Source organism: Canis lupus, chromosome 7 (assembly GCF_011100685.1).
Source record: "Canis lupus familiaris isolate Mischka breed German Shepherd chromosome 7, alternate assembly UU_Cfam_GSD_1.0, whole genome shotgun sequence".
Classification (NCBI taxonomy): domain Eukaryota; kingdom Metazoa; phylum Chordata; class Mammalia; order Carnivora; family Canidae; genus Canis; species Canis lupus.
Window position 1 is genome coordinate 10,803,074 of NC_049228.1, and position 25,791 is coordinate 10,828,864.

At 41.6% G+C, this 25,791-nt stretch overlaps 1 protein-coding gene across 3 annotated transcripts in view; it reads right to left on the reverse strand.

Annotated features, from left to right (window-relative positions):
- SPATA45 (spermatogenesis associated 45) overlaps positions 1-20,867 on the reverse strand; it is a 32,122-nt gene extending 11,255 nt beyond the window's left edge. The window contains exons 1-4 of one of the 3 annotated variants that reach the window (XM_038542097.1): positions 20,743-20,867; positions 16,234-16,548; positions 12,838-12,983; positions 9,618-9,682 (exon numbers count right to left, since the gene is read on the reverse strand). In XM_038542097.1, the coding sequence (XP_038398025.1) occupies positions 9,632-9,682; positions 12,838-12,983; positions 16,234-16,510 (474 nt within the window). In that variant the 5' untranslated portion in view covers positions 16,511-16,548; positions 20,743-20,867 and the 3' untranslated portion in view covers positions 9,618-9,631. Of the gene's footprint in view, positions 1-9,551; positions 9,683-12,837; positions 12,984-16,233; positions 16,549-20,742 lie in introns of those variants that run through there. The other 2 variants (XM_038542099.1, XM_038542098.1) reach the window with 2 other exon arrangements.
- Between the last annotated feature and the right edge of the window lie 4,924 nt (positions 20,868-25,791).

Sequence of the window (25,791 nt, forward strand, 5' to 3'; positions counted from 1 at the left end):
TATATTTTTAAGTTTTAAAAACCTTGGCTGCGGGATCCCTGGGTGACTCAGCGGTTTGGCGCCTGCCTTTGGCCCAGGGCGTGATCCTGGAGTCCTGGGATCGAATCCCACGTCGGGCTCCCTGCATGGAGCCTGCTTCTCCCTCTGCCTGTGTCTCTGCCTCTTTCTCTCTCTCTCTCTGTGACTCTCATGAATAAATAAATAAAATATTTTAAAAAAATAAAAAATAAAAAAAATAAATAAATAAATAAATAAATAAAAACCTTGGCTGCAGGGACACCTGGGTGGCTCAGCAGTTGAGCATCTGCCTTTGGCTCAGGGCATGATCTTGGGGTCCGGGATCCAGTCCCACATCAGGCTCCTTATGAAGAGCCTGCTTCTTCCTCTGCCTGTGTCTCTGCCTCTCCCTCTCTGTGTCTCTCATGAATAAATAAAATCTTTTTTAAATAAATAAATAAATTGAGGGCAGCCCGGATGGCTCAGCGGTTTAGCGCCTGCTTCAGCCCAGGGCCTGACCCTGGAGTCCTGGGATCGAGTCCCATGTCGGGCTCCTTGCATGGAGCCTGCTTCTCCTTCTGCCTGTGTCTCTGCCTCTCTTTCTCTCTGTCTCTCATGAATAAATAAATAAGATCTTGAAAAAAAGTAAAAATAAATAAATATAAATTGAAAAATAAAAATGAATATCAACTCTTTTCTTTTGTTGTTACGTGACCAAGGGCTCATTTGATCACCTTGCTCCTAGTTCTGTCTTCTGCCTACTAGTTCATAATCCTCCACTGATCTCTTGCTATCACGTTTCCTTCCTCTCTCCCAGATACTTCTTCTAAACTGAACATAAAGAAGAGTTTTGTTTTTGGGTGCTTGAGCTATGTTCATACTTCAGAGTTGAATTTTTTTATTTGCCCTTTCTTTCTTTGGAGCTTTTGATTGAATATTTTGGAGTGACATGCATGAATTGACATTTCATTTACAGGATCTGACTAACTTACAAAGGGTTTCCAGAAACTGTTCTGTGCTTTTTAGACTTTAACTTTCCAATCACAAGCAAATCTCACTGTCCTTTTTATTTTATTTTTTCTTCACTGTCCCTTTAAAATTATGACAGTCTGGGGCAGCCCTGGTGGCTCAGCGGTTTAGTGCCGCCTTCAGTCCGGGGCCTGATCCTGGAGACCTGGGATCGAGTCCCACATCGGGCTCCCTGCATGGAGCCTGCTTCTCCCTCTGTCTGTATCTCTGCCCCTTTCTCTCTGTGTCTCTCATGAATAAATAAGTCTTTAAAAAAAAAAAAGAATAAAAATAAAAATTAAATTATAACAGTCTGTGCTAATAATTACAAAGTCACTCAAAAAGATAGAGTGGAAATAAATTAGATTTTTTTTTTTTTCATGAGAGACACACAGAGAGAGGCAGAGACAGAGGCAGAGAGAGAAGCAGGCTCCATGCAGGGAGCCTGATGCAGGACCCCATCCCAGGACTCCAGGATCACAACCTGGGCTAAAGGCAGGTGCCAAACTGCTGAGCCACCCAGGGATCCCAAAATTAGATAATTTAGGGATTATCAGTGTTACAAGCTTAAACATGAGGCTCCAGGCAAAAACCTCCCCGTAGGCCCTCCTTATTTTTGGCTAATTCCATAGCAAGCTCATGTCCAAAAACAATGACTTCTTTGGTGAGCATCCTTATAATACATGAACAACCTGAGTAGTATTTATACCTTGCATCTTAAAACTGGTGCAAATAACATTTCCTAAGTTAATAGTTTAATAAATATAGAGAACCATGCGTTGCATATAAAAGCAGAAAGTGGGGGATCCCTGGGTGGCTCAGCGGTTTAGCGCCTGCCTTTGGCCCAGGGTGTGATCCTGGAGTCCAGGGATTGAGTCCCGCATCGGGCTCCTTGCATGGAGCCTGCTTCTCCCTCTGCCTGTGTCTCTGCCTCTCTCTCTCTCTCTCTCTCTCTCTCTCTGTGTCTCTCATTAATAAATAAATAAAATCTTAAAAAAAAAAAAAAGCAGAAAGTGTTAAAAGTCTAAAAGAAAAAAGAAAAGTGTTAAAAGTCTGATGTCCTCTGTACAAGACCTTTCTGTGGATTGCTTCTGAAACCCAAGTAATTTAAATGAATTATATAAATGCTCACAGCTTATGTGTGATACATTTAGAATTATAATCCCCTGCACAGCCCAGGTGGCTCAGTGGTTTAGCGCCACTTTCAGTCCGGGGCCTGATCCTGGAGTCCCGGGATCGAGTCCACATCAGGCTCCCTGCATGGAGCCTGCTTATCTCTTTGCCTCTGTGTGTGTGTGTGTGTCTCTCACTCATGAATAAATAAAATCTTTAAAAAAAATAGAATTATAATCCCCTGATTTCCATTTGAGCACTTTTTTCCAAATATCATAGTGCCTCCCAAGTTGATCTCTACATTAGTTTAACATTCTTCAAAAGCCATCCTTCGGATACTTCAAATCAAGAACTCTGAATTTGAGTGGATAGGCAGTAGCTGAGGGAAGCAGTAGGGGAGAGAAAGGGTCTTGAGGTTCATATGGATGGACATCTTGACTATCTTTTTTGGCCACCACACATGTGAACTGCTTTCTTTAGAGAATCTCTCACCTTGTAGAAGTTGAAAATGCCAGGCAGTCACTTCCCAGCCTTCTTTGCAACCAAGGCATTATATTATGGCCCACCCTCAATTTTGAATTATTCTAGGGACAACGAAGAGGCCTGGACTGACTCGATTCCATTCTGGCAAGAGTGGCCAGTATAGCAGCGAATTTGGAGTCCAACTTGACAAGACTGGCAGTATTCACTGCAGGGTCTATGCCCAGTGGCTGTGGCAATAGTCATTATGCTTCTAGTTCAGTGGCATGAATTTGATTTTTCTGTCCTCATGGAGACTTTAGGAACTATCTGATAACCTTCAGTAAGTTCATTTCCTTAAATTTGCCAGATTTCGTTTCTGTTGCTTATATATATTTTTTAAGATTTTTATTTATTCATGAGAGACACAGAGAGGCAGAGACACAGGCAGAGGGAGAAGCAGGATCCATGTAGGGAGCCTGACATGGGACTCGATCCCCGGTCTCCAGGATCATACCCTGGGCCGAAGGCAGCACTAAACCGCTGAGCCACCGGGACTGCCCCAAAATTTTTAAAAATAGAAAACTTTTCACTGGGTCAGATATTTAGATTAGCTAGATGTGTAACTCTTGCATGAATTAGATATATTTTTAAATGATTGGAAAAACATCAAAAGAATATTTTACAGCATGTGAAAATTATATGAAATTCAGATTTCAATGTCCACAAAGGTTTCTTGGAAGACAGTTATGCTCCTTCATTTCCTGTGTCTGTGTTCATTCTACAGGGACAGAATTGCCTAGTTGCATCAGAGATCACATGGATGTAAAGACAGAAATACCTGTTAGCCTTATATGGAAAATGGTTTGCTGACCCCCGGCCTATACATTTCAGAATGATGCTTGAGACCCAGGGTTTCTTCTGGTCTGGAATTCAACCCCCTAAAGAGGATCCTTTCAACCTGAATTTAACTGGAAGTTTCCCTCAGTCCCAGCCAGAGCAGCGGTTCTCATTCCTGGCTGCACATCAGTATTGCCAGGGGAGCTTTTCATAAATTCCCCTCACATTTGGCCCAACCCAGGTAATTTAAATGAGAATTGCTAGAACCGGGATCTAGGGAAATGAATTTTTGGAAAGCTCACTAGATGTTTCTGAGGTGCAGCCAAAGGTGAGAACCATGTGCAGGAAAATGGAATGACTCCAAGAAAGGTGTTTGTGGGTGTGCCTTAAACTGCAATGCTTTTCAAACGTCAGTGTATATAAGTCAGCTGAGGGTCTTGTTAAAAAACAAATTCCAGGGGATCCCTGGGTGGCTCAGCAGTTTAGCGCCTGCCTTTGGCCCAGGGCAGGATCCTGGAGTCCTGGGATCGATTGAGTCCCATGTCGGGCTCCTTGAATGGAGCCTGCTTCTCCCTCCTCCTGTGTCTCTGCCTCTCTCTCTCTCTCTCTCCACGTCTATCATGAATGAATGAATGAATGAATGAATGAATGAATGAATGAATGAATGAATCTTAAACAAAAAAAGACATATTCCAGGAACGCCTAGTGGCTCAGTGGTTAAGTGCCTGCCTTCGGCCTGGGGCATGATCCTGGAGTCCTGGGATCGAGGTTCCCTGCAAGGAGCCTGCTTCTCCCTCTGCCTGTGTCTCTGCCTCTCTCTCTCTGTCTCTCATGAATAAATAAATCTTAAAAAAAAAAAAATTTCCATTTCAGTAGAGCTGGGGTGAAACCAATGATGAGGTCCACAGCAGGGTGCCCCCCAAACATACCACTCTGCAGTATTATTTGTTTTTTGTTTTTTTTTAACTTGACAGAGAGAGAGCACAAGCAGGGCGACAGTAGACAGAGGGAGAAGCAGGCTCCCCTTGGAGCAGAGAGCCTGATGTGGGGCTTGATCCCAGGACCCCGGGATCATGACCTAAGCTAAAGGCAGATGCTTTACCAACTGAGCCACACAAATGCCCCTTATTTGGGTTATCTTGAATCAAAGTTACTTAAGAAGCAGTGGTGCGAGCAGCTCGGGTGGCTCAGCAGTTTAGCGCCACCTTCAGCCCAGGGCATGATCCCGGAGTCCCTGGATCGAGTCCCATGTCAGGCTCCCTGCACAGAGCCTGCTTCTGTCTCTGCCTCTCTATCAATCTGTGCCTCTCATGAATAAATAAAATCTTTTAAAAAGAAGCAGTGGGAAAAAAAAAAAAAAGTGGTGCAAGAAGGACACTCAGCCTCCTCTGTCCCCCTGCAAGCAGGAAATAAATCTCCCCTGTGAAACGTACCCTGCTCCGAGCCCCACAGCTCCACAGCTGCCTCCCTCCCCTCCCCTTTTTGTATAATTTAATAAAGAAATGGTCGCTTTTCTATTTAAAAAAAAAAAAAGGTACCCTCCCGAATCAGGAGGTACAGATACATCTTTATCACCAGAGACAGGGACTTCAGCTCCAAGAGGGCATACAAACACTTGTTTCTTCTTCACCACTTCAGTACCCCAAGCCTGGACTTATTAATTCCTCACAAATTTGTTTCTTTGTCTGAAAAGTACAAAAGTTTTGCTTTGGTCATTTCCTTTTTGGCCTCATGTTTTGTGAGTTCCCACCTGAAATTAAATTTTTCTCTCTCCTGTTAATCTCTTACATCAATTTAGTTATTAACCAGCTAAAGAACCTACAAAGGAAGAAACGTATTCCTCCCCTATACCTAAGATGACATATTTCAAAAAAAACTCCCAGATATTGCTATGCTGCTGGTGAGTAGCAAGGCAAGGGCAAGGACTTCACTGAACGTATAGGGCATATCCTGTGACTTTTAACTTTTGCCTGCTTAGTAATGAGTAGTTGCACAAGAGTTTTCTATTTTAGATATGGTAGTCAGTGAAGGCCTCTGAGGATGTGACCTGCTAGGTGAGTTGCTAGAGGGTGAGAAGGGGCCAGATGTGAGAAGAATGGGGAAAGAACTTCCTTCCCAGGCAGAGAGGAGCTGATGTGATGGCCCACAGGCAAGAGGGATTCACTTTGAATGACCTGTGTGATCACAGGGTGACAGAGGTGATGCTCTGTTTCCTTAATGGGAAAGATCACATTTAAAAAGGAGATGCCGGGGATCCCTGTGTGGCTCAGTGATTTAGTGCCTGCCTTCAGTCCAGGGCGTGATCCTGGAGACCTGGGATCGGGTTCCACGTGGGGCTCCCTGCATGGAGCCTGCTTCTCCCTCTGCCTGTGTCTCTGCCTCTCTCTCTCTCTCTCTCTCTCTCTCTCTGTCTCTCATGAGTGAATAAGTAAAATCTTAAAAAAAATTAAAAAAATTAAAAGGAGATGGCTTGGGATGCCTGGGTGGCTCAGTGGTTTAGCGCCTGCCTTTGGTTCAGAGCGTGATCCCCGGGGTCCTGGGATCCAGTCCTATGTTGGGCTCCCTGTGGGGAGCCTGCTTCTCCTTCTGCCTATGTCTCTGCCTCTCTCTGTGTGTCTCCCATGAATAAATAAAATCTTTTAAAAAATTTTTTGGAAATAGGGACGCCTGGGTGGCTCAGCCGTTGAGCGTCTGCCTTCAGCTCAGGGAGTGATCCAACAATCCCAGGATCGAGTCCCCGCATCGGGCTCCCTGCATGGAGCTTGCTTCTCCCTCTGCCTCTTCTCTGCCTCTCTCTGTGTGTCTCTCATGAATAAATAAAATATTTTTAAAATTCTTAATAAAAATAAAATAAAAAGGCGATGCCTCCATTCATCCTTATTGGATATATATCACCTTGAAATCAGTTCTTGAAATAGAAAATCAGAGGAATTGAGTCACCTGAGAAGGAAAGCCATTCACAGGAAGATGGGACACTGAGAGGAATAGTGGGACACAGGGAGGAATAGTGACAAGCTTAGCTCTGGTTCCTCCCTATCTCACACCTAGTTCATATTACACTGTAGTTATCGATGGTGATAGTTCTCTTCCTGGAGCAGATCCTCTATCTAAATTCTTTCAGGCAGTTAGGGGGAAGGTCAGGGTTTCTTCCTGAGTGTTTTAGGCCTTGATGGTTTTCAACTCAGAGTAACCTTATTCTACAGGCCAAAGTGGCACATCTTAGGACCCCTACATTCTGAACCCCTACGGCAGCTTCAGTAGCAATGGGGACCACACTGAAGTCGTCATTCTGGAGTACCAGGAGTGCCATGGGAGGCCTTCCTGCATAAGCATTAGTGGCCTTGACTTGGAAACTCACCTGCAGACAGCCATACAGGAAGCCAGAGCAGAGAAGGAGGAAAATGCTGGTCCCTACATGTTTATGAGGGAACAGGTGCGTCAACAGATATGAAACATTCCTGGGAGGGGGTAGAGGAGGTGGCTAGACTTATGATTCCAGGTAGAGTCAGAGTCCAAAATATATATGGTTGTGTGACATTTGAGTTTCTGGTTTTATCCCCGCCTGTTGTAGGGTGTATAGTGAAGGAGGATGTGGAAACACCAACTAGGGAAAGGGGCTGGGGAAGGGAAGGCTTCCAGGAGAAGGTGGCATTTAAACTAAAGCAAGCCAAAACAAACAAACAAACAAATAAATAAAATAAAATAAAATAAAATAAAATAAAATAAAATAAAATAAATAGGGATCCCTGGGTGGCACAGCGGTTTAGCGCCTGCCTTTGGCCCAGGGTGCGATCCTGGAGACCTGGGATCGAATCCCACGTCGGGCTCCCGGTGCATGGAGCCTGCTTCTCCCTCTGCCTATGTCTCTGCCTCTCTCTCTCTCTCTCTCTCTCTGTGTTACTATCATAAAATAAAATAAATTAAATTAAATTAAAATAAAATAAATAAAATAAAATAAAGCAAGCCAAGTGAAGGGAGGATAGCAGAACAAGGCGAAGAACCACCAATAGTTCCTTAAAACCTGGAAGGTAGGAGGGGATTACCTACCTACCATTTCCTAGGGGAAATGAGGCTAGAAGGGTGGTTAATTATATAGTATATCACCTGACACTCATTCACTATGTGTTGATTCCCCAGGACTCATCCTAGATTGAACCCAAGGAATGATGTATCTAATACGTCTTCATTTGGGCTGCTCCATGTTGGGAGAGAATTCTCCACAGAACTCCTGTTTCTGCATGTCTTGGGAGCAGAGGCACAGACAGGTTTTGTTCCAGACTATCTCTTCAAGGGTCATTGTAGCCAAGGACCTTGGATGACAGAAATAATACTCTTACTGGAACAGAGAGCAGGTTTATTTATCACCCAGTATAATAAACGTTGGGTTTCTTAAGCTCAGGGGTCCTCTGGTGTCAAGCAAAACCTCTGTGGGTGTGGCATTTATCTGGACTGTTCCATATTGCCATGGGGGGTGGTGGGAGACGGCAAGGGGGACCTCCCTAAACACAAGGCTTGTGCTACTTGCTGTGCTCCGAATAATAAAGTCCTTGGCCTTAGAACCAAGAGTCTTTTGCCTTCTGTCAATGCTCATGAAGCTTGCCTTTTTGAGAAGCAAAAAATTAGTTTGGGATCTGGCTTTTTTTTAACATACCTTCAGAGTTAATGAATCTTACTGCACTTGTATAGCCCTAGCTAAGGTAGGGTTTTAGGCCAGTTGAATGATCCATAATCCTTTCTGATACGAAAATGCATTGGTTCATGAATCTGAGCTTTCTGCGGAGACAATGGGCAACTAAATACAAGGTGAATATTTTACTGATATAAAGACAAATGCTTGGAGCCTGGGTGGCTCAGCAGTTGAGCATCTATCTGCCTTGGGCTCAGGGCATGATCCTGGTCCCAGAGTCCAGTCCCACATCGGGCTACCTGCATGGAGCCTGCTTCTCCCTCTGTCTGTGTCTCTGCCTCTCTCTGTATGTCTCTCATGAATAAATAAATAAAATCTTTAAAAATCTAAAAAAAAAAAAAATAAAAACAAATGCCAAAAAACCAGGCAGTGCTTGGCTTACCAAATGAAATCGGTTATGACCTCAGACTACCTACATTAGTTAAATTGCAAAATAGCTATCCAGGAAACAATGACACAGAGGTGATGGTAGCCAAATAGGGTTTGGCCACTAGAGGGTTCTAGCAATGCCCTCTTTGGGGATGGGCAGTGAAATAGATCAAAAGTATAGGCACCTTGTATTACTTTCTCAAGTATGTACTTCAAATTATCAGGATCGTAGCTTTAACAAAGTAAGTTAATACAATTAGGCAATAGAATCAAGTGTTAACTATGAGAAACTTTAGCCTCTGACTTGTTTAGTAGGGATTGGTCGACACATGCTACAAATGTTCAAACTATTTAAACATTCTAGGTTAAGAAATAATTATAATAAATTAAAAAATAAACATTCTAGGTTAGTGGTGCCTGGGTGGCTCAGTTGGAAGAGCATGTGATTCTTGGTCTCAGATTTGTGGGTGTGAGCCTCATGTTGGATGTAGAGATTACTTAAATAAATAAACTTCAAAAAAATATTTTATTTTATTTTTTTAAATATTTTATTTATTTATTCATGAGAGACAGAGAGAGAGAGGGAGGCAGAGACACAGGCAGAGGGAGAAGCAGGCTCCATGCAGGGAGCCTGACGTGGGACTCAATCCGGCGTCTCCTAGGATCAGGCCATGGGCTGAAGGCAGCGCCAAACTGCTGAGCCACCAGGGCTGCCCCCCGCAAAAAAATATTTTAGATTATAAAAGAGAAGACGAGGGTGCCTGGGTATCTCAGTCAGTTAAGGGTTTGCTTTTGGCTCAGGTCATGATTCTGGGATCCAGTCCCACATCATCGGGCTTCCTGTTCAGCAGGGAGTTTGCTTCTCCTTTTGTACCTCCCCCTGCTCATGCTCTGTCTCTCTCTCTAATAAATAAAATCTTTAAAAAAAAAAAAAAAGATCATCACTGTAAAAGTGAACTTTTTGGTCATTCATCCTTGAAACTATCTTTAATCACTCAAAACCTTTCCAAGACATCTAAGTCTAAATAATGGGATGGAATGAATAAAGGTCTATTTTATATGACAATAAAATGTTTTCTTGGTGATCTAGTGAATAATTATTTTACTTCTTTCATAATATTTGTCAATAAGACAGACATTGAAGAAGGATCAAAGAAATTATATTTCTGTGTGTCTCTGGAGATGCACTTTATCCAAATATGGCATTATCTGAAAAATAAAAAGTAAATAGTTGTTATATAATGTGTAATACATTTCATAGTTCTGGAATAACCCCGAGGGCAAGGAGGATGAGTACTGCTTCACAGATACAGAACATAAGGCTTAGAAACACTAAATGAGGGGATCCCTGGGTGGCTCAGCGGTTTAGCGCCTGCCTTTGCCCCAGGGCATGATCCTGGAGTCCCGGGATCAAGTCCCACATCAGGCTCCCTGCATGGAGCCTGCTTCTCCCTCTGCCTGTGTCTCTGCCTCTCTCTGTGTCTCTCATGAATGAATAAATAAATAAAATATTTTTAAAAAGAAAAAAAAAACACTAAATGACTAAGCGTATGACCCTTGTCAATGGCAGAAGCAGAACGTGAACCCAGGTGCAATGGAGTGAATGTTTGTGTTCCCCCACCTCCCCAAATTCCTATGTTAAAACCCTAATCACAGTGTGTCAGTGTCAAGAGCTGGGGGCCTTTGGGTGGTAAGTCATGAGGGTGGAGTCCTCATAAGTGGGATTAGTACCCTTAGAAGAAGAGGCCAGAGAGGGATGCCTGGGTGGCTCAATGGTTGAGCATCTGCCTTCAGCTTGGGTCGTGATCCTGGGGTCCTGGGAACAAGTCCCGCTTCTCCCTCTGCCTAGGTCTCTGCCTCTCTCTCTGTGTCTCTCATGGATAAATAAAATCTAAAAAAAAAAAAAAAAAGAAGAAGAAGAAGAAAGAAAAGAGGAAAAGAAGAGGCCAGAGAGCTAGCTAGCTCTTTCTACCATGTGATGACACAGCAAGAAAACAGTCCTCTCTAAACCAGGCAGAGGGCATTCATCAAGAACCCAAACATGTCAGCACCCCAATCTCAGACTTCCAGCATCCAGAACTATGAGAAAGTTTGTTTATGCACCCCATCTGTTGTGATTTGTTATAACATGCTGAACAATGACACCTGCATCTTCAGCTTTTAAGGCTAATATGTTCAAGTAAGACTGCTCCTCTTTTGGCCTCGACATCTCCAGGTGAAAGATTGAAAAAAGAGCTTAAAGACCTCTGGCTAAGAAAACTCATTCCCTGGTCTTCATATTACTATTGATTGAAGCAAAGACGAGTTCCCAGAACTCCAAGTGCTCTTAGCAAAGTCCCCAACCTTTTTCATCTTTAACACTAGTCGTCTCACCACCATTTGGGACCATTAAGACTACTCTCATTCTCTTCCTTATTCCTGTTAGTTGACTATCTCAAGAAGCCAGGAGTTCTGAGAGAGACACAAACCGAGAAACAGACTCTAGAGTCCTAGTATATGGTTACCAGAGGGGAGGTGGTGGGGGGGATGCGTCAAATAGGTGATGGAGATTAAAGAGTATACTTATCATGATCAAAATAATAATAATAAAACAAATAAAAATAATGGGGAAAAAAAAAAGCCAGGAGTTCTGGATTGGCCCACATGCCCTAATGTTAACCACATAGCTCTATGAGCAAGAGGGCATTCTCTACCCAGAACTTCTATTCACTCCCATCCTGCTGCTTTATGTTTCTCCAAAGCTCTTACCTTATAACTACCTATCTCTATCTATCAAGTGGATCCACTCTATCACTGTATTGCCAAGCCCAAACAGTGCCTGGCAGAAAGCAGATACTCATTAAAATTTGCTGAAAGAATTGTGTTTCTTCCTCTAACATAGGTATATACAAAGGAAAAGAGTAAAGTACTTTCTAATCCTTACTGTATATACCCAGCCAAATGTACCTTCTTATTATCCTCCTCCATTCCTGAAGAACCTGGACAGCAACAAACATGCCATGAGAAACTCTAAGTTTGGGAGCCATCGCCCAAGGGCACACCTACTGGTTTCAAGAAGAATAAGGTAAGATTTACCATGACTTCAGGAAAAATACATTCTATGTCTCAATATCTATTCAATCAGATGGGTATTTTCTGAGTGCTTTATCAATCCCAAACACCATTCTAGGAATGGAATGGAAACAGCGATGAAGAAACCAATATTGGGATCCCTGCATGGCGCAGTGGTTGGCCATCTGCCTTTGGCTCAGGGCATGATTCCCAGTCTGGGGATGGAATCCCTCATCGGGCTCCCTGCAAGGGGCCTGCTTCTCCCTCTATGTCTCTGCTTCTCTCTCTGTGTCTCTCATGAATAAATAAAATCTTTTTAAAAATGTTTTTTGAAAAGAAAAAAGAAAAGAAACCAATACCATCAAGGAGCTAAATTAGGGAGTAACAAATATCATTGAAGAAAAGGACACCAGGTGTGGTGCTGCAAGATATTGGGAAGTTCTATTTATATAGGGTGATTTTTTAAAAAGATTTTATTTATTTATTCATGAGAGACACAGAGGGAGAGAGACAGAGACACAGGCAGAGGGAGAAGCAGGCTCCCTGTGGGGAGCCTGATGAGGGACTCAGTCCCAGGACCCTGGGATCACTCCCTGAGCCAAAGGCAGACACTCAACCACTGAGCCACCCAGCCGTCCCTATATAGGGTGATTTCTGATTAATTGGTTTTTGAACAAGAGCTGAATAAAGTGAGGGAAGTAGAGTTCCAGACAGGGGAACAGCATGTGCCAAATCCCTAATGTGGGAACAGGAGTGCTGTGTCCCAGGAACAGGAAGAAAGCCAAGGTGGTTAAATGAAATGAGTCCAGGGAGAGTGGAGAGATAAGGGTGAAAAGGTAAGCAGGGACTTGTTCATGGAGAGCCTTTAAGCACAGGATAAGGCGTGTGGATTTTACCTAAGTGTGGTATGAGACCATAGGCCAGTTTTGACTAATGAATGACGTATCTAATGTAGGTTTTATAAAGTTCACTCAGGAGGTCATGTAAAGAAATAAATTTGAGAGGCATCAAGAATGGAGGCTGGAGGGCAAACAGCAGGCCCATGCTATCCTTTAGGAAAGAGATGAGTATGGTTTGAAACAGGGTGGCAGCTGTGGTCAGATTCAGAGACAGATTTTGAGGGAGCAGTTGACAGGACTTGCCGACCAATCAGATGTAGGACGGGAGACAAATAAGAGAACCAGAGTTACTCCTAGATTTTTGACCATTTTCCAAAATGAAAAGGCAGGGGTGAGTATTTATGTTTAGGATTAAAGGGTAGGAATTCTTTTTAGGCAATGGGTTAACATCAAGTAGAGGTGGTAGTCTGATACCTGCAGTCTGAGGGATATATAAAACTTCTCAGAAGAAAGGTCAGGGCCAGAAATAGCAATGTGGAAGTTATCAAAATAGAGATGAGATTCTTCAAGCCCTGTAAGATTGAAGACCAGCAATCTGTCTAGTTGGGATCCCCTAAAAACTAAGCATAGATGAAGAGAAATAGGCCATCTTATAGAAAGAGGATATTATTTTACAGTTAATGATGTTTATCATTCAAATCAATACATATTTGTCAATGGTTTACAGGAGTAATATGTTCATCAAATTTTATTTTTTTAAAGATTGATTTATTTATTTATTTATTTATTTATTTATTTATTTATTTATTTATTTATTTATTTATGAGAGAGAGAGGCAGAGACACAGGCCGAGGGAGAAGCAGGCTCCCTGCAAGGAGACTGATGTGGGACTTCGATCCTGGATCCCAGGATCACACCCTGGGTCAAAGGCAGATGCTCAACCACTGAGCCACCCAGGCACCCCAACTTTCACTGCTTTTAAGTCAATTTCTCCCAAAAAGATAGTCTTCCAGGAACAAAACCAATTTTTACCTCTATCTATCTCTCAATTGATATATACTCAGGAACAAAATACTTTCTAAAAGTATTTAGAAAAAAAAAACTCAAAAAAATGTCAGCACCCTTCTCTATACCCACATGCTTTCTACTTGTGAAAATAATAATAATAATAAGCCCCCAATATCTCTTATTTATCCTTGATTAAAATTAAAGTTGAAATCAAAGACCTTAGAGATTAATGAGAAAACCATGGGAAAAGATTCTAATAAGCTTTTGGGAATACACAGCACTGTGTCAATAATTACCTACCACTTGTTCAAACAAATGGTTCTCAAGGTTTTTGGTCTCAAGATCCATTATATTCTTGAGAATTATTAAAGACCCTATCACGGTTTTGTTCATTGTTATATATTTCAATATTTATCACATTAGAAATTTAAATGGAGGGGCACCTGGGTGGCTCAGTGGTTGAACATCTGCCTTTGGCTCAGGTTGTGATCCCAAGGTCCTAGGATCAAGTCTCGCATCGGGCTCCCCATGGGGGAGGCTGCTTCCCCCTCTGCCTATGTCTCTGCCTCTCTCTCTCTCTGTCTCTCATGAATAAATAAATAAAATTTTAAAAAATTAAATGGAGAAAAAATTTAAAGCTCAAGAATACAAGTCCACATTCCATCTAATGGTCAGAAGAATGATGCAATTGCATGTCATATTGCTTTTGGAAAGCTCCATTGTACTCCCATGAGAGTAAAAAAGGTAAGTAATATCTGAGCATCATTATGAAAATAGCTTTGACCCTATGGGTCCCTGAAAAAGACCTGAATGCGCAGGGGTCTCCAGACCACCCTTTGAGAACTACTAATTTTTTAGACTAAAATAGAAAAAGCATGTATTTACATGCTAACTACTGTAACATTTAAATCAGGTTTATGCTTATTCTGTATCTTGTCATCATAAAGTTGAATGTCTGTTTGAGTCTATTTACTTAAGAGAAACAAAGAGCTTTTCTGCAATATTCAAAGGTTTGTTTTGGGACACCTGGGTGGCTCAGTGGTTGAGCGTCTGCCTTCAGCTCAGGGCATGATCCCAGCATCCTGGGGATCAAGTCTCCCACCCCCACTCGGAATTCCCACAGGGAACCTCCTTCTCCCTCTGCCTATGTGTGCCTCTCTCCCTGTCTCACATAAATAAATAAAATCTTTTTAAAAATTGTTTAATAAATAAAGGTTTGGGGATCCCTGGGTGGCTCAGTGGCTTAGCGCCTGCCTTCAGCCCAGGGCCTGATCCTGGAGACCCAAGATCAAGTCCCACATCGGGCTCCCTGCATGGAGCCTGCTTCTCCCTCTGCCTGTGTCTCTACCTCTCTCTCTCTCTCTTTTTCTCTGTGTGTGTGTGTCTCTATGAAAAATAAATTTTAAAAATCTTTAAAAAAAAACACTTAAAAAATTAACTATCAAAAGAGCATCTGTTTGAACAGATAAACTTTAAAAAAATTAAAAAAATAAAGGTTTGTTTGAATGTTCCAGGATTGTTGGTTTATAACCTTGACGTCCTTAATGTTGGCTATTGAAATTACATTTGTTAGACTCTGTTTTGTAGAAAACCATGTGTATTCACAAAATGGTAAACTATGTTTGTCATATAAGGTGGATATTAGTCTCCACCATTAAACTTGTGAGGACTAACCTACTAGTGGTTAACTAGTGTGGCTTAACTCATCTGGTTCCAAGTAATTCAAGCAGAATAAAAGATTATCCAAATCACTTAGAGCACTAAAGCGATTCTTCCTTGTAATGAGTTATGTTTTGAGTAAAATAAACACATGGCTATTACAGATTAACTTTCAAACACAGTGGAGAATCTGTTTCCCATGCCACACTGTATCACCTCTCTGTATCACTTACTAAGATCATGGGTCAAATGGAAAGTCGCAACCACCTCATCAAAGAAGTTAAGTCTCCAAAACAGTGATTCTTTTCTTTCTGATCTAACTTAATCATGCTGTTTTTATTTAATATAATTACACTTTTTTTTTCCAAATATATAACAAAATACCATCAGTTGCTTGTCTTGACTTAGAAACAAGTATTCAAGGATGCCTGGGTAGCTCAGCAGCTAAAGCATCTGCCTTTGGCTCAGGGCCTGATCCTGGAGTCCAGGGATCAAGTCCCACATCAGGTTCCCTGTGTAGAGCCTGCTTCTCCCTCTGCCTATGTCTCTGCCTCTCTCTGTGTCTTTCATGAATAAATAAATAAAATCTTAAAAAAAAAAAAAAAAAGAAACAAGTATTCACAATCAAGAGTAGTTACCCTTTCTCTTCTCCCTCCTGCAAAATAATGTCACCACCACCACAAACCCCTATGCCAACCTCCTTCCACATTTTATAATTGTTACTCAGGGCTTCTTGTTTGATATTTGTCATCAAAATCATTTCTATTGAATCTCAATTTTGTACGTGAAATTTTTGCAGAGGCAACAGAAATTGGTGAAATAGGAAGTCTCTGGAGGGTTTTTGTTTTTTTGTTTTTTTGTTTTTTTTCTATTATAAGTATCTATATCAACTTTTCTCAAATGATGGTTCTCAGGCTCTCCTTAGTCTGCTGAAAATGCAGATTCTGGGACCTAAAGGAGAGCCTACTGAATGAGTCAGCCTGGAAGTGAAGCTTGGGATTCTCTAAGCATAAGAAACTGAGAATCTGGTCTATTGTTACATCACCTAACCTCATTGATTGATGCTTTTTACTTCAGACAGATTTCCTTTAAACTATCCCAGAGTGATACTTACCGAAACTCTCTCAACCCCAGAAATTCTCCTCAAGTTTACTTATAAATACCTCCTGTCAATTGGGTGGGAATCCTACCATAACAACTTACTTTTTGCAGGAAAGTGCTTTTTCTCTGGGTGAGCAAGGAGACTCCGTTTAATCCAGGAGCTCCTGCCACTGTCAGGAACAGATTCTTTAATTTGAGTGTGAGTAGAGGACTGACAGGCGGTGCTGAAATGCCTCTTTTGAACTCTCAGTGAGCTAACTTGATTGCTTCTTTCCACAAAGCAGTTGGATTCACGCTTTTCATTTATTTCCTCCAGGAGACGTTGTCTGCTTGCTTTAAGCTTTTCAATTCTTTCACTGGTCCTGTTTGTAGAAGTCATTGTGCTGGCAAAGGAATCATCAAATGATTCCTGCTGTCCTGCAAACAAATGACAAAGTACCATCAGTGGCTGCTTAACCTTGAAGTCAGTATTACAGTCCACTCCTCTTTCCCCTCCTGTAAAATGCCACCACCACCACTGTGCCCCTCACCCCACATCTCATTCCATTTTTATCCTTGTTTTCAAAGCTCTTTTTGTATTTTGATGTTTCCTCGGGAAATAAAGATCAGAAAAAGAAGACCTGAGTAAGAATATATGTTGTCAAAAAAAAAGAATATATTTTGTCTTTGAAACTAATACAGTGTATTCATTCTTGATTTTTAGGGACTCTTATTGCTTCTTTTCATTCTAAAATAATATATATTCATTGTAGAAAATGCAGGAAAGCATCAGGTAGGAGACGCCTGGGTGGCTCAGTGGTTTAGTGTCACCTTCAGCCCAGGGCCTGATCCTGGAGACCCGGGATCAAGTCCCACATCGGGCTCCCTGCATGGAGCCTGCTTCTCCCTCTACCTGTGTCTCTGCCTCTCTCTGTGTGTCTCTCATGAATAAATGAATAGAATCTTTAAAAACAAAAAACAATCTCACATTAACATTTTATATAGACGAACAGAGCTTTCTTTTAAGTGACTATGGTGGACTAGATTATTCATTCAGACATAGCTCCCAGTGAAAACTACTAAAAATTCTGGGGAAATTTTTAAATTTGTTCATGAAATGATAAGAGAGTTAGAAAATATCAAGTCCAAAATGAAAGAAAGCAAGAACGAGGACATAGAGAGGTAGACACAATCTGTGCTTGCCTGAGGACATTTTCTGATCCTGGAGGTTAGAGAAGTCATTCTGCTAGCCTACCCTACAAGGGACAGAAAATCAAAGCCCAAAGCTATGCACCAGTGAAGAGCCTAAAGCAACCTTTTCCATATTAAGTTGGCCTCCAAAAGGTTACGCCCTCAGGGTGAGAGTGGATAAGAAATAAATTCACATTCCATCACCAACTTGCCGGAAGAATGTTGCTTTAGCACTAAGCACAGCTCTGGGGGAAAATCCCTCCATGAAAAGTTTTAAGTGCTTCCTGACTCACATGTATTTCCAGCCCAAATTCACAACTAGAGCAGTTACAAGAAATGTCAAGCTGAAAAACAAGAATGGTGCAAGAAACACCAAGCTAAGAAGCAAGGGTGGTGGCAAGAATTTAGCTGAAGGGGTTCCAGGCTAGGATGACACCCAAGTGATTGACAGAAGGAAACTCAACTCTTTTTTGGAAGAACTCCATCGTAGGCTTCTGGGAATTCCCAGTAGTACTTTTTCAAAGATAACAAATAGCACATAGCCAACGATAATCAATCAAGCACTAAGGTAGATGAAGCATCGTAAAGTGAGAACAGCAGCAACAAAACCATGAAATCTACTATGTGAGAAGCCTGGTATGAATTACAGAACAAAGACACATACTACACTTATTTTTTTACATACTACACTTAAAGAAACGAGAAATCAGTTTGCAGCTATCTTCAAGAAACAAGAAGCCAAAGAGAACTTCTAGAAATGAAAAAATGTTATTCAATAATATTTAAATGTAGGTTTAGCAGCAGATGTGGATTCAGATGAAGAGATAGAGGACTGTGGGATAAATCAGAGGTAATTATCCTGAATGCAGCACAGAAGGACAAAAAAGACAAAAAGTATGAAAAAGTTAAATTTGTGGAGGACACAGTGAGGTCAAACCTACATGAAATGGGAAATCCAGAGGACAAAAATGAAGCAGAGACAAGATTTAAAAAGATGTTTGAGAAATATCCAGAATTGATAAATGATACTATTCCATAAACTCAAGAAGCTCAAAGAATAGCAGTCAAGATTTTTTATTTTAAGATTTTATTTATTTATTCATGAGGGAAACAAAGTGAAGAGGCAGACATAGGTAGAGGGAGAAGCAGGTTCCCTGCGGGGAGCCCAACACGGGACTCGATCCCAGGACCCCAGGAACCATGACCTGGGCCAAGAGCAGGCACTCAACCACTGAGCCACCCAGGTGCCCAAGATTTTTTTTAATCCACACTTAGGGGCACCTGGGTGACAGTCTGTGACACGTCTGCCTTTGGCTCAGGATCCCCAGGTCCTGGGATGGAGCCCCACATTAGGATCTCTGCTCAGGAGGAGTCTGAGCTACCTCTCCCACTGCTTATGTTCTCTCTTGCTATCTCTCTCTCTCTCTCTTCTACTCTCTCAAATAAATAGAAATAAAATCTTTAAAAAAATAATAAAATTTCAAGATGGCAATAGCAGAGCATTAAGCCAAGTGCAGGGTCCCTTTTGAGCATGGGGTCCCTGTGTTAGTGCAGAAGTCGCATGTCTATGACTCTGTGTATGACATAACAACAGGATGATTTCTGATTAATTCACCCAGTTTTACAGTTTTTTAAATGAAGATAAGTAATACACATAATCTATGGCTTTTTTTTTAAAAAAGGATTTTATTTATTTATTCATGAGAGACAGAGGGAGAGGCAGAGACACAGGCAGAGCGAGAAGCAGGCTCCATGCAGGAAACCTGCCCAGTGTGGCACTAGGCCATGCGAATCCGGGATCACGCCCTGAGCCAAAGGCAGACGCCCAACTGCTGAGCCACCCAGGCGGCCCTAACCTATGGCTTTTTAAAGGGATTTGAGTGGTCCCTGGCTGTCTCAGTTGATGGAACACACGACTCTTGATCTCAGGGTTATGAATTCAAGTCCCATGTTGGGTGTAGAGACTACCTAAAAATAAAATAAAATCTTAAAAACGACAACAACAACAACAAAATAAAGGGCTTTGAAGGTAGCTCCAGTGGCTCAGCGGTTTAGCACCGCCTTCAGCCCAGGGCCATGATCCTGGAGACCCGGGATCGAGTCCCACGTCGGGCTCCCTGCATGGAGCCTGCTTCTCCCTCTGCCTGTGTCTCTGTATCTCTCATGAGTAAATAAATAAAATCTTATAAACAAGTAAATAAATGGCTTTGAAAATATTAAGCATATATGTAGAGAACATCCTTATTATTAATGGATTTCATATTTGCAAATTTGCCTACTCATAAAAATTTGTTATCTCAAAATCCATACACGTGGCATTTTCATCATCATTCCCAGAAATGTACAGAACTGCAAAAATCTGAGTCTCCTTGATGTGCATATTCCCAGCTAAGGTCAAACAAAGGGACACTTTGCCTTCTTGCTCTAGCCCTCATACTATAAACAAGTGTCTTTTTCCTGATCTATTTAGTGTCTTTTTCTTAGGATGCCCCCCAAGTACAGCGCTAAAGGGCTTTCTAGTGCTCCTAAGCAGCAAGGCTGCTGTATTGTGCCTTACATGCCTTAGATAAGCTTTCTTCAGGCTTGAGTTATGTCATACTGCTTTAAGTTGTGAGTTCAATTTTTTTTTAAAGATTTTATTTAGGGTAACCCGGGTTGTTCAGTGGTTAGTGCCTGCCTTCAGCCCGGGCATGATCCTGGAGACCCAGGATCGAGTCCCTTGTCGGGCTCCCTGAGTGGAGCCTGCTTCTCCCTCTGCCTGTGTCTCTGCCTCTCTCTGTGTCTCTCAGGAATAAATAAATAAAATCTTTTTATTCATGAGAGACACAGAGAGAGACAGAGACAGAGACAGAGAGGCAGAGACACAGGCAGAGGGAGAAGCAGGTTTCCTGCAGGGAGCCCCATGTGGGACTCTATCCTGGGACCCCAGGATCACGCCCAGGGCAAAGGTAGCCGCTCAACCCCTGAGGCACCTAGGCATCCCTGGGAATTCAATGTTAATGAATCAACAGTAAATATTAAATAATGTGCCTCTAGGGACACCTGGGTGGATCAGTGGTTGAGCATCTGCCTTTGGCACAGGGCCTGATCCGGGGGACCAGGATCCAGTCCAACATCAAGCTCCTTGCAGAGTCTACTTCTCCCTCTGCCTATGTCTCTGCCTCTCTCTATGTGTCTCTTATGAATAAATAAATTTTAAAAAATAATAACGTGCCTCTACACAAATAGATACATAAAATAAAGTTACATATCGATTGTGACAAAAATGTTATGACCAGAGGCTCATAAGAACCTAACCCTGTATTTCCCCTAGGCGCCGGGGGTATTTGCTAATTCAATGTTTGAGGCCTCTTTACAGAATATAACTACTACAATAACAAGAATCAACTGTATATATAGAAAATACACTATTGCTTCTACAGGTATGTTATTATAAATTACCTTTAATGCACAGCAACCCAAAGCCTGTTTGAAGTCCACTGGTTTGGATCAGCCTACTGTAATGTTACCCTGGTGATAGAACATCATGACCTAAGACATTCCAACTTTGTTCTCTTCATAGAACCCTAATTAAGAGAAATTTTGGAGTTAGACCATTTATTTATCAGCCATGTATCCTTGAATAAATTGCTAAATCTCAATATTAATTTCTTCATCTGAGATAAAGAGCTATATTTCATTAAGTTGTATGTTTGTGTGTATACGGTAAAAGGTAGGGAGAAAGTTGGAATTAAATGAGATACACATGTAAAGCTCTTTACATTGTGTCCGGTATCAATTTATTACATGTACTGATGTTTCTTTATTTTTTTATTTATTTATTTTTTGTTTTTGTTTTTGTTTTTTGTTTTTTTGTACTGATAATTTCTTGAACAGGTACTCTGTGCCTGGTATTGTTCTGGGTACTGGGGATAAATGGGCACCTAACCCCATGAAGCTTATAGTCTAAAATTTTAAGGTAGATACATAGCTATTTTTGATTTTATTAAAACCTCATCTTTTACTTAGGAATTATTTTATTATATCTTTTTTCTCAGAAGAGGAAGCCTACACACACACACACACATGCACACACACACACACACACACACACACAAATCTTCAGAAATACACTTCAAAAATACAAAAGTCATAATTTCTTTATCTCTTTACAGGAATTTGTGAGAGAAGAAATAGAAATGGTATTGGTAGAAATAGAAATGGTAGATCACAATGACAGAGAAATGAATTCTTTAATAAACTATATGAAGGATCAACAAAAGAAAACCACCCAGTTCTGATAATACTGGGGTAAAGAAAACCATTGAGACTAATGTAGGGCAACTGCTGTATTTTGCCATTGTTGTTTTTGTTTTGTTTTTTAGCAAAGATCCTAGATAATCCAAAAGGCTTATCAAAAGACCTAATTAGTTGGGCGCAACCCTAGCATCTGAGGGCTAGGTGGTATATTCAAATCCTCTCTTCTCAGAGTGCAGCCTGGAGGAAGATTTCTACATCTGTGGGCTTCAGTATCCTTAGCTGTGAAATGGACTTTTATCAGCAAAGAGCCATTGTGAGGATTTTATGAGATAACAGATGAAGGGACTTATAAAGTATATAAAGCAAGGTTGAAGAGGAAAGATTTTTCTCTGCCCTCAAGGTTCTTTTAGCTGGTCTAAGAATTAAATTGACATGAGACAGATAACAGGAACGAACCAAATTTAATTTATGCATACGAAGTCCTACAGACTTTGTAGGACAAGACAGGCAGCTTTAAATAAAGAAACAATAAATTAGTGAGGAACTGACAGGATAAAGAAAACCTACAAAAAAAAAAAAAGAAAAAGAAAAAAGAAAACCTATGTTTGGGAACATCAACTAATAAGGAATTCTTTTTCTTTCTTTTTTTTTTTTTTTTTAAAGATTTTATTTATTTATTCAAGAGAGACACAGACAGAGAGAGAGGCAGAGACACAAGCAGAGGGAGAAGCAGGCTCCATGCAGGGAGCCCAATGTGGGACTCGATCCCAGGTCTTCAGGATTAGGCCCTGGGCTGAAGGGGGCACTAAGCTGCTGAGCCACCCGAGCTGCCCCTAATAAGGAATTCTAACAGAATTTGGACAGAGGGTAGTAAGTTAATAAAAGTAACAAGGTTTGTTTATATAGGCCTCTTCACCCTGAATTCTCTCTGATAATAAGGATGTCTCTCTATCTCCTGATGCAGGAAAGGTACCATTCACATGGGAGATTAATTTCTTCCTTTCTGAAGACAAAGGAGTGTCAATGTGTCTGTTTTGCACTGGCTGTTTCTTAAGTAACTTTAATTCAAAATAATCAAAATGCTAATGTGGCATATTTTGGGGCAGCCTGTCCTGAGCCCCAACACAAGCATTACGGGTTTCTCTAAAATGTGCATTGATTAGGTTATCATTTCAGAAAGTTCTGTGTGTATCCAAGAGTAACTCTCCATCATTATTTAACAGTGCATTTTTTATCACATAAAAAAGCCAACTTGAATAATCCTTAAGCCAACAATTTTCCCTCACTCAAAGGTTATTCTCCCAGTAATGATTTTAGGCTAAATCCTAAGGTATGATACCTATCCCCTTTTTCTTGGATTTTCTCTGGTTCGCTAAGGTGAGTTTAGGGTAGGCCACCATAGCATGTGATGCTTTAGCATGAGCATTATTTTGAGCCCAAAACAATCAATGCACATAAGCATGAGGGCATACCCAACGCCATAGGATGTAACTGATATGAGAAATATGCTATAGGTTGTATCTAAGAGGCAAAGTATTGTCCTAGAATGCTTGTAACAATGCCATTATTTTCAGGGCAGTATAGATGTAAAGATTTGCTAAAATTAGGTAAGCTGAAAGTTGGGTGTGTTGACAATATTAATTTCCAGGCTTTAAAGGAGGGTAATGTCTCTGAAGACCAGGAAATGGGCTCTGGCGTGGTCTCTGGAGAAGAGCACAGAGATTTAGCAAAGTCTACAAAATCAGGAATCAGGCTGTCCTTCAAAATTTACATAACCACTTATTTGTTTTGGGGACAGGGATGAACAAAATTGACTCAAGGTGTTTTAGAGTCAGCCTTAGAATGCCCTGAGATCTCTCATGTGCCTAAGTAGATAACAGTTGTTTGTACCATTGAAGTTTAGATCTGGAGGCTTTATGGCCTCATTCAGCCTGTGCCTTCAGGAGCATGAGGGAGTCTATAAGAGTTCCCTGCTCAGTTTGATTACCCTCTGATTAGAATCAGAGGTGACAGGCAGAGATAAATCCTCCAAGCAGATGGTAGAGAAAGTCACATGAGTGTCAATTAAGAAATCTAATTCCTGATCCTCTACCTTAAGGATAATGGTTGGCTCTGGGGAGTGACTGAGGACTGGCTCACACTGTCATTTAAAGGGGAATTGTCTCTCAAGAGAAAAAAAATTTTTTTTTGAAAAACAAATTTTCTGAGAGTGATGGGGTTTAGGGAAATTGCTTCTTCAAATTTCCTTTTTTTTTTTTAAGGATTTTATTTATTCATGAGAAACAGAGAGAGGCAGAGACACAGGCAGAGGGAGAATCAGGCCCCATCCAGGGAGCCCGACGTGGACTCGATCCCTGGTCTCAGGGTTAGGCCCTGGGCTGAATGCAGAGCTAAACCGCTGAGCCACCCAGGCTGCCCTAAATTTCTTTTTTCTTAAGCACAGGACAATTTCTCTTTCAGTGACCTGGATTCTTGCAGTGTCAGTGATTGCCTGGAGGTGAATAGGGGAGAGCTCGGAATGGGCCTAGCATTGCTCTCAGGGTCAGGCTTTGGCCTTTCCAAAAATTCAAGTTGCAATGCAAGAATTGCTGCTATGAGTTCTTTGTTTTTCCTGCTTTCCTGCAAGCTATTTTCCAATAATTAAGTAGCTGCCTCCATTATTATGCTTAGTGGTTGCTCTGACCAACCAACTGTGTGGATTTGTTTTTTACTATCAGGGAGAAAATATCCCACTAAAGCAGAGATTAAAAGATTGCTGTGTTCCACCGCTTCTGGATTTAACAAAGTTTGCCTTTGAAAAGTTTATATAAAACATTCAACAAAGGCTTTTATGTGCTCTTCCTTCTAAGTACATGGTTCTGCCTCAGACCAATTTACTTTGAGGGGGAACACCTCTAACATTGCTCCTGTACTGAGGCCTTGATACCAGCCTCTAGTTGAGCTGTTTCCTGGTCATGCACAGGAGAGCCTGGGAAAGGCTCAGGCCATCTGTTTCCTCTGTGAGGGGGTTTTCTCCAGGGACCATCTAGCCTGTCTCCTGACTGATGGGGAACAGGGCTAGGTGAGGACAAAGCACAGGCCGGGCAGCACATTGACAAGTCCTTGAAACAGGTAGAGGGACATTCCTCTACAGACTCAACTGCCTCAATGTTCATACTTTGCTAAGGGCAGAAGGCGATCTTAGCCAACCCCTAGGAGCCTGTAAGTCTGCTTTAACATATTAAAATTCCTTAAGAAATTTCCTTTGTCTTCGGGGCACCTGGGTGGTCCAGCAGATGAGTGGCTGCCTTTGTCTCAGGTCAAGATCCCAGGATCCTGGGATCGAGTCCTGCATTGGGCTCCCTGCAAGGGGCCTGCTTCTCTGCCTATGTCTCTGCCTCTCTCTGTGTCTCTCATGAATGAATATATAAAATCCTAAAAAAAAAAAAAAAATTTCATTTATCTCTACCCCCCCCCCCACAAAAGATGCGTGTTGGCAATCATCCCCCCAGCACGTGGCCCACCGATATACATCTGAAGGGTCTCATTACCTCAGACAGTAATAAGTGACCTTTTCCCAACAATAGCTAGCTAGCCCCCTAGAGGTCCTGGAAACCTTGCTTGAAAAACTCCTTAGAGAGTACGCTATCCCCAGACCACCACCAACTCCCAGGTCTACAATCAGCCAGTCTCACAGGCCCCGGGCAGCCTCTCTTCCTGCCCACCGGTCCTGTCCCTGTGTTTTAATAAAACCACCCTTTTTGCACCAAAGATGCCTCAAGCATTCCTTCTTGACTGTTCACTCTTGAACCCTAACATTTTCACATCACTCTGAGAGCAGAGGTAAAGAGGGTTTATAATTTAAAAGATCTGCTGCTGTCCTGGAGACATGAATTCTTTGCCCTAGGAGCCCAGGATACCTCCACAAAGGACTCAGCACAGGAATGCCTGAAACTGCCAGAGCTTTGGAAAGTAGAAGTTGAATTACAAGGCATAGGAAAGCAAGCCCCGTTGCTCTTCTGGGGCACTTTTGCTAAATCACTTCCTGACATTCAGTATTTACATAAGGAATACATTAGAATTTAAGGAAATACATTAAATTAAATACATTAGAATTTAAGGAAATTGGCTGAGGAGATGGAGCTGGATTTTGAGACAGGGAGTTTGTTTGTTTGTTTGTTTGTTTGTTTGTTTAGACCAGGGACCCAGATCCAAAATATCTAAAGGGTCAGAGACAAGAAGTGGGGGATAAAGGAGAGAAAAGGAGGGTTT